Here is a 12,467-nt window from a genome sequence, read left to right as displayed (position 1 = left end):
TGGAGTGAAGAAGACTAAGGAAGCTGTGCTTTCATCTCTAGCGTCTTTGCAGGAGACATCACTGGCTCTTAGAAATTCCCTGGCCACTGCAGACATGTTTTCCCTGGGAAAGCATCCTCTGGTCTGCACATTTCCAGGTGGCGTGTCCAGGCAGGTCACAGGGGTCAGCCATCACCCCTCAATTTCATTCTAGGACAACTGCCCTCTGTCCCTCTCACCTCACTGCCCTGCTCCCCACACTGTAGGATTGAGGAACTATGTTCTAAGGATATGAACTGGTCATTCTGGCATAGACTTCCTGGTCTTCTGTCAGTCGCTCACAGACAGAGAGGTAGAAAGGAGAGCCAATCACCTTCTCCTTCTATCACAGACCTGGCTTTGTGGCGGCTCCGTTGAAATCCTTCCCTGCTCTCGAGTGGGACACATTTACCAAAGCAAAGATGTCAGCTCCAGGGCTGACCCTGAAGTCATCTTGAGGAACAAGGTCCACGTTGCTGAGACCTGGCTGGGGTCCTTCAAAGAAACCTTCTACAGGCACAGCCCAGAGGCCCTTTCCCTGAGCAAGGTAAAGAGGGGCTGCTAGGGAGTCTTTGACCAACATAAGTTCACTAGCTTTGGGTCAGCCAAGGAGGTCCCTCTCTTATTTCTGGCTTGAGCTTCTCTGAGTTGTCCCTCTAGAGTGATCCTTCTACCTGGTGTGGCTGTCCTCTGTCCCTCCCATCACCTCCCTGGAGTCTCACACTTGACCTGGAATTCCCATACTGCTATAGGATGCTGGGAACCAGAGGGAGATAACGGATGAACCACATCTCTGAGGGTCCTTTCATCCTGAGGGGTAATCAAGGACTACGGAATAACCAAGGCAAAGAAAAGATTTGATTATAAAAATAAATATGAATTACCAAAAAAAGTCACAGAAAAGTTGAAATTAAAACATGTAATTAATGTTATTCCATAGTCCTTGATTACCCCTCAGGATGAAAGGACCCCCAGAGTCACTGAGGATTTTAATCTTTGGGCTTTGTTGTTGTTGTTGTATTGAGCATCATTTTCTCCACTCTCATGTAATGGATATCAATTTAGTATTTTCTCTTTATTTTCAAGGGACACTTGTTTAATGTCAATATAGATTTAATTTATAAAAGAACCCATAAAAAGAACTAGCCAGGCTTCTGATGTACCTGGGCTCTAGACAGGCTCAATAGAGCACAGCATTTTGGATGAGGTTAGCCCAACATAACATGTAAAATATTTACAGCTTTTTTGGCCCTCTGTGTCTTACTGAAAACCAGAGACAACCAAGAGGGAACATAAACATGGAAATTACCCCCTCCCTTTTTTATTTCTCCTTTCCCATTCCCTCCTTCCTCCTTCCCCACCCCATCTCTCCATGTTTGATTATTCCAGCACCACCTTAAATCCTCTCTGTTCCAGGAAATTTATACTACCCTTCTAGATGGGTTTCTTCATATCTTACCAACACAGCCTAAAACAGTAAACTAGTGTTGAGGGCTGGTGTTCATTTTCCTACAGTTGTATATAAAGGGAGGGGCCAATGTAGCTCAAATAAATGCTTCACCAATGGAGAAAATTAAAACTCAGGGAAGAAGAAAAATCAACTTGCCTTTCCTCAGTCCCCACCCTTGTAATTTCCCTGCTGATTTAATCTCCACTACCTCTGGTCCAACTCATGCTACAACCCAGGTACAGAGTCCATCATTTCTTCACATTCCAGAGAAAAGACTTTACGGCTCAGACACCATGGTCTTTGTAGGCTGAAGATTTGGGGATCTGTGAGAAGGGGTAGTACTGCTTCCAATCTTGTTGGTTCTACACCTCTCTCCAGAGAAGATACTTGACTCTGTACCTTCTATACCTCTCTCAACATATGAGTCTTCCTCCATTGCAATCCTGTCCCAGTCCTTCTGTCTCTTCACGTCTACCTCCATTCCTCTCATACTGTCTGGGTTTGTGGGAAACAAGCTTTCCTGGTTTGCTCCCCATGTCCTCCTCCACCTGCAGGTTGCAAAGCCAGACTGCACGGAACGCCGGAAGCTGCAAAGGAGGTTGGGTTGTCGGACATTCCACTGGTTTCTGGCCAATGTCTACCCTGAGCTGTATCCATCTGAGCACAGACCCAGGTTCTCTGGAAAGGCAAGGCATGACTCAGGGGAGAAAGGAAAGAAAGAGTGAGGGTCACTTGTTAATACATGAGCATTCATCCCTTACACCAGGCAACCTCAGCAGGGCTTCAGAGGCCTTTGGACTCCATGTTCCAGCCTCCTGCCAGCCAGAGGAAAGCAGCTGTGTTCCCCTATATCCCCTGCCAGATCCCTTCACCAAAAATGAGTGTGGCCAGACTCCTTATGGAGGTTTGTGTCTTAAGATGAGTGACCTGGGCTTGATCCAGCTTACCATGTCAGAGCCACATACATCAGGATAAGGTCTAAAGAGGACAAGGGATTAGAGTCTGCTTCATGGCATCTTCAGAGTAGAGGTCAGATTCACATCTTTGTGGGTGCCCATTTTCAGCTCCACAACACTGGACTCGGCTTCTGTGCAGACTGCCAAGCAGAAAGTGACATCCCGGGCTGCCCTATGACTTTAGCCCCTTGCAGTAACAACCGGCAACAACAGGTGGGTGATGATAATCCTTGAGATGATTTTCAGTGAAGAAAGGCAAGAGATGCTGTTTGTTCGGGTGCCCTTCAGTTCCCTTCAAAGTAGCTCCTCCATGTGGCCCCATGTCCCTTGACAGGCCATGGTTTCTCACTGTGAGGACACGTCACAGGTACACCCACATCATCCTCACCTTAGATCTGGACCAGCATCAAAGAATGGAGCATCTCATTTAGAAGAAACAGGCTGCTTAGTCAGTTCTTGAAACTGGCAGAAGGGGAAACTGTCATAGAAACACCAGCCCAGAAATTTCTACTTCAGATCCTCCTGGCTTGAGGAAGGGTCCAAGAATCTTAGTAGAAAAGAAGTAATAAAGTTGGAAGAAGAGTCAAGAGTCACATGGACCCTTTGACCCTTAGGAAGGTCACTGTGACCCTTAGGAAGGTCACTGTGACCCTTAGGGTGCTCTTATTTGCTGGGCAAGGTAGCTGAAAGCTGTCCATCCTGGCTGAGGGGCCATGGGTCCACTTCTTTTTACAACTTGAATAACTCCTCACTGTAGACTGGCCCCTTATCTAATTCAGACTGTGATGGGGGATCCTTTGAATTGATCTGTCATACATCAAAATTACCTAACAAAAGCAAACAACAGTTAAGGGAGACCTAGAGAGCCTGGGGAGAAGGGGAAAGCATCTTCACAGGAAGTTTGGGGCCCAGCCTTGCAGGGCAAGCCTAGGACATCTCTGTGGAAGCTGGTCCAGCCTTGCAGAGCAGCCTAGAGTGCTGAGCATAGGCTTGCGGACTGAGGGTACACAGGGAAGGGGTTGACTCAAGATTCACTTGGTCTCTTCTATCTATGTAGTTCACCATTCTTTCCTAAAATACCAGTGTGCATTTATACCAGATATATTAGTGAGTTTCCACATCCCTACAATCTAAACTCCTGACAGAAGCATGGGAGGAAAAGGTTTCCTTTTTCTGCTATATTGTTTTGTTGTTGGTGGTGGTGGTTTTATTACCTCACAGTCTCAGGAGGATTTCAGTTTTACTATGGGAAGGGCCTGGCAGTGGGAGTGGCTTGGTCTATGGGGCAGAAGTATGACACAGTTGGTAGCTTGCTCACATGGTGCAGACTAAGGAGCAGAGAAAGCGAGCTAGGTGCATAAAACCCTCAGAGGCTTTGCTCAAGTGATCAGCTTCCAGCAGTCAGGTCCCACCTCCTGAGGCCCCTCAGCTGTCAAAGCAGGGTCAGGCATTGGGGCATGTGAAACTTGAGCTTACAGGGACTACTTCATGTTTAAACCATAACACTGAACACAGGAATGAGCACATGAAGAGTAAGTGAGGAAGTCACATGTCAGGGTGATAACTGTTCAAGCTTTACTGCCATTTGGAGCCAGGTTTGAATCAAGTTCCCTTTGGCTAGCTGTGAGATCTTGGCAGGCTTATTATCATCTGAGTCTTGGTTTCTTCGTGTGCTGTAGGCTTCTTTTAAACAGAGAGAATATTTATTCTGTGTATTTTTTTTTATTAGTAAGGTCTCTGGAACTTGCAAAATTGGAAAGTCAGTAAACTGACCCACACCAGGGGGAAAAAAGCCTAGATTAAAAGAGGATGAAATGCCCCTTTCCATACAGTCACTGAGCTCACAAGAAAGAAATGGAAACAAATATCCAGGAACTAGAACTCAAGTGGCAACTGAAAATAAACTCAATGTGTATGCTGGGCTTTCTTGAGAGGTGACAGGGTCCGTGGCCAACAACCTCAGGAGCTCAGGAGTGTGGCTGCAGGAGAGAGAAGTAAGAAGAGCTCAGCTTCAGCTCAGTAGAGATGAGGTTGTGATGAGACTTCATATTAGCCAGCTTTGACCATCACAGAGTAGCCTGTCCCTACAAAGCTGCACTAAAAATATCTCTCCCATGACCACAAGAAAACCAGGAAGTCATCTGTCTACTGATGGGATTTTGAGTAGGAAAAAACATTACTCTCCCTTGAGAATTGCCTACAAGTATGTGGGATATGCTTGGGGTTCAAATTTTTTTTAATTGTTTTTATTGAACTATTTATTTTTCTCTGCTCCCCTCCCTTCCTACCCCCTTTCTTTAGGGTTTAAACTTATGCTAACTTTACAGTTTGGGAATATTTAAGCAGGGCACACCACTATATTTAATTGGCAAATTAGCAGGGCCTGGTGCAAATGGAAGATGTGATGTCGCTCATTCAACAGTTATTAAGAATTTCAAGACAGTGGCAGCAGGGCATAGCTTGAACCAAGAGCATGAAAACTGTCTGAGCACAGGGCTCATGTGACTGTGCAGGGAGCTGGCTCAGAGTACACAGTTAACATAAAAATCAGTTTAGGCTACATCAGGCAATAATGAACAGAAGATGGATCGATTTGCCAAAACATACCATCCAATTGGTAAGCACAGGAGCCTCACAGTTAAAGACCCTCTGTAAAGGTCCACACAGTCTAGCTCTATAAAACTCCGGAGGCCCTGGGAACCATGATGGAGACAATGGGAACCATGATATAAGCAAGGGGAACCATGATGGAGAGACAATGGGAACCATGACCAAGAGTCTGCAGACACCACAGTGAAAGCAGTGGAATTAGTCAGGGGCAGGGAAGGTGTCCCTAGAAGGAAATCTACCTAGGCCTCAGAGAGCTCCATCGCCTGCCCTTCCAGCAGTGTGCATCCAGCACTTGCAGCCTTTTAAATGACCTTATCTGCACACAGGGAGCAGAATGAACACCATAGAAGCATGCCAGGATGTGGAATTAGGAATGTGAGAAAGGCCAAGGTACTGGGGCTTCAGAACCCAGGAAGAGCCTTGCTGGCTTCCCCTGTCAAATCTGAAGAACATAGTCCTGCTGTGTGTTCCTTTGTCTCCTCATGGCTCTGGAGAAGGTGTCTTTTGGGCTTTTCTAACTGCCATCTCCTCTGTCCCAGAACCTGGAGCACACCAGCAGGAAGGAGATTCTCTTCGGCAGCCCACAGCATCTGTGCTTTGATGTCAGACAAGAACAGGTGATTCTGCAGAACTGCGTGGAGGAAGGCCCTGCCATTCATCAACAGCATTGGGACTTTCAGGAGGTAATTAATCCATTCCGGAAATACCAGTTGATCACAGGGAACTTCCAAGCAGCTGACCTTCTTAGCATGGCAGCCTGGGCTCTTCCGAGACACCAGGTACTCTCCATGACACACTCCTGTTGTTGAGCTTAGTGGCTTGACATTGGAGTTTCTGGTGAAGGTAAAACCAACCCAGCCTCAGGATATGTACTAACTTGTCCTCGGCTATTACAGGTCATTAGCTTGGATCACAGGTGGGATGGAGAAGCATGTTACAGAAACAACCACTCAGTGGTGTGGACTGGGGAGTGATGCAGAGTAAAACTGAAAAGAAGTAGATATTGATATGTAAATATGTAGCTGTTGGAGCTGGAGCTTAAGAGTGCTGGCTGCTCTTCCAGAGTATGGGGTTCGATTCCTAGCACCCCACTTGTGGGGCAAATAACCAGTCTCCAGTTCAAGATGACCTGATGGCCTCTGCTGGCACAGTATGCGAGTGGTGTACTTGCTAGCACTCAGGTATCTATACACACAAAATGAAAATAAATCAATATTTTCCAAGTATTAACATATAAATATGAGTCTGTTATTTTCTTCATTATAATGAATATCCAATTGTGAGCATTTCATCATTTCTTGAAATTTTTTACTCCTATATTTCCAGTAAGGAAGTTCTAGAACCTTCCCAGAGGATATACACCAACAGAGAGAAAAGAGAGGGATATAAGTTTAAACAGAGACTGCTCTTCATTTCCCAGACACCAACACATGAATAATTACACAAATGATATTAATTACAACACTGTTTGGCAAATGGTTCAAGAGTATTCCTATCTAGCTCTTACATCTTAAATTAATCTGTTTCTATTAATCTGTGTATCACCATGAGGCTGTGGCTTACTGGAAAGGTTCCAGGCATCTTTCTCCTTTGGCAGCTACAAGGCGTGTCTCTAACTCTGCCTACTCTCTCTATATATCTCTGTTCAGATTTCCCTCCTGGATATATTCTGCCCTGCCATAGGTCAAAGCAACTTCCTTATTAACCAATGGTAATAAAACATAGTCACCACATACAGAGGGGTATTCCACATCATCTCCCCTTTTCTGTCTTAATAAAAAGGAAGGTTTAAACTTTAATAGAGTAAAATTACATATAACAAAACAGGTATCAAGCTTAATTATAGTTACATTATTTCTCTATGCATCTAAAGTTTCAAATCTAATTTATCTTTTATCATAACTAAGGAAAACTATAACTATCTGTTTTCAACTCCATCAAAAATCCCAGAAGGATGTAATATTACCTAAGTAAACAGGAAGTGCTTTGTAAACAACCTTCAAAATTCTAGAATTGACAGAGACATCTCACTGCCTGGACAGTCACCCAAAGTTCTTCTGTACCATTGGAGCATTCATCTTTAGCCTACAGCCCCATAATATTTGGGCAGACTTTTCCATGAAGCAAAAAATTTGAAAGACTGTTTTGCCTATGTTGGCAGTTTGTCAGTCACTTTCTTTTATGTCTTGAAAATGTCTTCCTGCTTCAAAAAAAAGAAAAGAAAAGAAAATGTCTGGCAGTTTCTTTGGTGGAGCAGGAGCCCTGAAGAACTGTCTCACCCTCTTTTGGCAAGTTAGGCAGTCATGTTTCCATGAATCCTGCATGTCCAGTTTATACAGCATATTGTTAAGCAGTCCAGGCAAGAGCAGTTTTTTTTTTCCAAATGGCTAGCCTTGTCACACTGAAGGCAAATTCTATACCGATTTTCTTCAATGCCCATCCACCTCTCTGAAGCAGTTGGTGCTGACAGAAACAGAAATGTCTCACTGTTGCGAAAAATCTAACTCTTTAAAACATTTTAAATGTCATATTTTATAGATCTTTGAAGTGTTGAAGACTATCTATCTAACTGAAATATATCTCTGTATATCTAGAAAACATTACTATAAATTGACTACACCATGATTGACTATAAGTTTGACTATCATAAATGACTATTATTAATCTATATTTCTTAACTATACATTACACTTTTAAATGAACTGCACAAACACAATACCTTAAACAAGAGTAGAAATATACATATAAGAAAATTAACCTTACATTTGTATCAATAAACCAAAGTCCATTAAAAAATAATATGGAAATTTGGGCACGGTTTTCTCCAAACTACTTCCTGTTGTTTTGGAGTGAAGAATTTTTAAAATTAATGGAGGTCCTTCAGTGGTCTTGATCCATTAAACAAATTAGCCTGGAATGAATCCACAGTTTCTCATCTTTTGTAGAAACAAAAGCAGAAACTCTTTTCCAAAGTAACATATCCTTAGACTCAAATTTTAAAGTCAAGATACCTTTAAAATACATGTGTTGGTTTAGCTTTACACCCCCGAGAATCAAATGTTTCTCTGCAGTCTAAAAATACAAAGAAAACACAATAATATAAATAATCCAGACTTTCTGTGTGTTTCCCATTATTTGACTACATGGCTTTTTTAAAAACTCTATTTCTTTTTAATATTTATTTTATTATCTTTAATCCTTTAATCTATGACTTTCTGTACTCTTTCTTCTCTCTCATAAGCCCATGTACATTTATTCAGCACTGTGACCCATTCAGAGTTTTTTAAATCTATCTTATTGTGTAAATATAATCATTTTCTGACCAGGAGAGTTTTTTTTTTAAATGCTAAGCAGGTATGGCTAGGATTAAGGCTGCAGCATTGCCTGTTGGCCCTGCCTAGTCCAACATGGCAAAGGTATGATTACAGTCTCTGTGAGTCATGCTCACTGCCCCAATTCCAGGGATGCAGCAGGTCTATGTTGCCAATATGCAACTTGTAACACTCTGCTCAAAACTCTATTTAAGTGCTCCATACCAGGACTTCCTGAAAGAACCAGAGCAATTCATGCCACCAGCACAAACCAGAAAGCCTTCTCTTAAAGGAGTCGTGCCTCTGCTGGTGGCCAGCAAGCAGAGCTTATCTGAAAAAAAAAATGTGGCTACAAACAAGCTGCAATTGGCTCCCATTTTGTGGTCTTGGAGCCCTCTTTTTTTCTTAAACTTCTTTAGGTCTTTGTTGATCCAAGTCCCACATTGGATGTCATTTGTTAAGTGGAGACTGCTCTTTATTTTCCATCCACCTAGATCCGAATAATCACACAAAAATGATATTAATTGAAACACTGCTTGGCAAATGGTTCAAGAGTATTCCTACCTAACTCTGACATCTTAATTTAACCAATTTCTATTCATCTGTGCATCACCATGAGGCTGTGACTTACCAGAAAGGTTATGGGCATCTTTACCTTGAGCAGCTATATGGCATCTCTTTGATTCTGCTTACTCTTTCTATATATCTCTGTTTGTATTCCCCTCCAGGCTATGTTTTGCCCTGCTATAAGTCAAAGCAGCTTCTTTATTAAACAAAGGCAATAAAACATATTCCCAGCATATAGAGGAACATCCCACATCATGTATGTACTTAGATGAGTGAGCTGGTCCCAGGTACAAAATAGGGAAAGGGATTTGTGGATTTGACCATGAGACAAGTTCTTGCTGCAACACAACTATCAGAAAGTGATCCCCAAACCTCAGTTCTGTGCGTCCCTCTTGTTCTGCTCTGGTGAGGGTCTCTTTGGCCACCATTCTCTTGGTATTAGTACCAAGGTTGCCACATCTGCAATATGTGGCCATGGAGTATTCTCCATTAGAATCCTTCCTGAGCTGAATTAGTGTACCACTAGGCAAAGAGATATATACATTTATAGTCTTTCTTCTCTTCAAATTGTGGTTGAGAGTAAAGAGGGTAAAATTAATGGAACTCTGTACTGGTGATTCATAGAGCAGAGAAGAGGGAAATCCCATCATGGAAAACTTAAGCTGAATTTTCAACAAGCAACCAAAACCAAAAGATACACATAACTTATTTCTAGACATTAAGAAATGAGATATGGGCCAGGTGGCGGTGGTGCATGCCTTCAATCCCAGCACTCAGTAGGCAGAAATAGGTGGATCTCTGTGAGTTTGAAGCCAGCCTGGTCTACAGAAAGAGTACCAGGGCAGCAAAAGTTATACAAAGAAACACTGCTTTTAAAAACTGAATGAGAAAGAAAGAAGGAAAGAAAGAAAATATAAAAGAAATGAAAGAAAAGAAAGGAGATGTGACTAGGGCTTTAGTTCACTGGTCTAGAGCACTTACCCATTGGATGTAAGGCCCTGGGGCCAGTGTCCAGAATGGGTAAGGAGAAAGATATATGAAAGTTATTGTTCAGTCAGAAAAGGAAGAAGGCACTATTTCTAGTGTACTATTTATTTATTTGTTTATTTTTTAAATTTATTTATTTATTTATTAAAGATTTCTGCCTCCTCCCTGCCACTGCCTCCCATTTCCCTCCCCCTCCCTCAATCAAGTCCCCCTCCCTCATCAGCCCAAGAGCAATCCGGGTTCCCTGCCCTGTGGGAAGTCCAAGGACCACCCACCTCCTTCCAGGTCTAATTAGGTGAGCATCCAAACTGCCTAGGCTCCCACAAAGCCAGTATGTGCAGTAGGATCAAAACCCAGTGCCATTGTTTTTGATTTCTCAGTAGTCCTCATTGTCCGTCAGTCTGCAAGGGCTGCTCCCCTCTGCTTGGGGCTGCTCCTCCTCTGCTGTGACCTCTCTATCCCTGGCCCATCCCAGCTTGCGCCCAGGGGCTTCCTTCCTTCTCCATTTCTTCCACGGGGCAGGGCCGCAGGATCACCCAGTTCAGCCTGTTTGGGCACTGGGTCGGGTGCTGGGGCAGAGGGCAGTAGGAATTTCTTTGTTTTGGTGACTGGCCTGTAGAGTGGTAGGCCTTTTGTTGGCGAGATCCCTGGTGAACGGGGAGCCTGGTCCTGTTCCTGAAGACCCTTCTGAGTGGTGAGAGGGATCTTGGCCCACAGCGGGAGCCAGGAAACAGAGCGGGGCATTTTGTAAGTGGGGCCCCTGGCCAGCAGGGAAGCCTGATCCTGTTTTAGAAGACCCATTAGATAGCATCGGTAGGAGAAGATGGGCAGGCGCCAAGGCAAGAATTCACCCAATATTCTACTGGACTATTTATAACATAAAAGTGCTGCAGGCAATCTAACCATCTGTCTATAGATATATAGAAAAAATGTGGACATCTATCCTGAAGCTTTCCACTTAGAGTTATCTACATCCTAGAAGTGATTCCATGTGGTGAAATATTACTCAGCATTAAAACAGAAGGAAGTTCTGTCATGTGGTAGAACAAGAGTGACATTTGGGGATATTAAACTAGATTAAAAAACTAACACACATACATACACATCCCAAAACTGTATCATTCCACTTTATTCATTTTATGTAAAGCAGTTAAGCCCATAGAAGGATGGTGGTTACCAGTGGCTGGGTAAGGAAGAAAAGGGAAATTATTGTTTAATGAGTAGAGAGTATTTTTCACAATGAAAATAGTATGAAAAATTCATGTATTTAACTTTTCTAAACTTTATAGTTGAAAATGTTTTAAAAGTGCTAAATTTTGGTGTGTTTTTCTATAGTAAAAAGAAAGAAGGAAGTGAAGTACTAGATTTTGCTCTAACACAATAAATCAGAAGAACACACAAAATGAAAGAGGCTAATTTAAAGGAACCATATTACAGAATTTTATTTACATGAAATGTTTAGTGTCATAAGTCACCTTTTTGGGGAATGACTTCTGCAGTCTAGCCACAGTGGGTTCGTATGTTCCAGGGTAGAGGCATGAGGATTAGAAATGTTAGGAAGAAAGAAACACAAAGACACGGATAGTAACGGGATGGCAACTCTGTGAAAACTTAATGTTGAATTCTGAGTTCACCTGTGTTTAATTTTTAATTTTCATATTCTTTTATACCCCAATATCCAAGAGGGGGGTGAAGGTAAAAGACTGTTTTAACATAACACAGAAGACAACCAGAGCAGTTACTTGCTTTAATACCTGAGTAAAGTATTTGATGTTTGGAACCGTGAACACACCTTAGACCAAGTATCCTATAGGCAACCACTCCCTATGTCAAACCTCCTGTTTTAAATGAAGGAGCACAGGAGTGTGCTAGAATTCTCTGGCCCTTGGTTAGGGTGGAGTGGATCCACCTCTATGGGCCATCTTAATGTCCTAAACACCAAGTAACCACACCCTAGGTCAGGATATCTTGTTTTGTAGCCACACCTGTTGTCAACAATTTGAAAGAGCAAAAGTAAGCTCAGACACTCTGACCTTCAGACAAGGTGGAACAGGATCACCTCTGTGTGTGTCCCAACAGTTTAGGTGAATGCATAACCACAGAAATGAGACCAGTAATTCTCAGTGGCTAGTAGGAGCCGGGAAGGGCAAATGACTGCTAATGGGTAGTGGTGTCTTTGGCAGTGATGGAAAGATTCTGGAAAATAATAAGGACAATTACAGTCTATCTTTTGGAAAATTTCAACAATGAGCAAGAATTTGTAACATGGCTAAAGCTGTTTAAGTTTGTAAAGAAATCTAATTTCCTTGAAAAGAAGATGTTATGGTCAATATTGATTCTGTTGGAGTAGAGCCATACCTTTCTTTTTTTTAACTTTTTTTTTTTTTTGGCTTTTCGAGACAGGGTTTCTCTGTGGCTTTGGAGCCTGTCCTGGCACTAGCTCTTGTAGACCAGGCTGGTCTCGAACTCTCAGAGATCCGCCTGCCTCTGCCTCCCGAGTGCTTTTAACTTTTTTTTTATTGAGAAAAGAGTGCTTTTAACTTTTTTTTATTGAGAAAAGTAGAAAAA

General features: G+C 42.6%; 1 protein-coding gene across 4 annotated transcripts in view; it reads left to right on the top strand.

Moving 5' to 3' along the window:
• Galnt15 (polypeptide N-acetylgalactosaminyltransferase 15) overlaps positions 1 to 12,467 on the top strand; it is a 40,794-nt gene that overhangs the window by 20,901 nt on the left and 7,426 nt on the right. For 2 of the 4 annotated variants that reach the window (XM_041662238.1, XM_041662241.1), the window contains 4 exons: positions 371 to 565; positions 2,023 to 2,154; positions 2,533 to 2,637; positions 5,574 to 5,717. In XM_041662238.1, coding sequence (XP_041518172.1) covers positions 371 to 565; positions 2,023 to 2,154; positions 2,533 to 2,637; positions 5,574 to 5,717 — 576 coding nt within the window. Of the gene's footprint in view, positions 1 to 370; positions 566 to 2,022; positions 2,155 to 2,532; positions 2,638 to 5,573; positions 5,718 to 12,467 lie in introns of those variants that run through there. The other 2 variants (XM_041662240.1, XM_041662239.1) reach the window with 2 other exon arrangements.

Source organism: Microtus oregoni, unplaced genomic scaffold, assembly GCF_018167655.1.
Source record: "Microtus oregoni isolate MIOR12 unplaced genomic scaffold, Mior012 000013F_ref0000133, whole genome shotgun sequence".
NCBI classification, from domain to species: domain Eukaryota; kingdom Metazoa; phylum Chordata; class Mammalia; order Rodentia; family Cricetidae; genus Microtus; species Microtus oregoni.
Note: the sequence above shows the minus strand (reverse complement) of the source record. Positions and strands in the feature narration are given on the sequence as shown.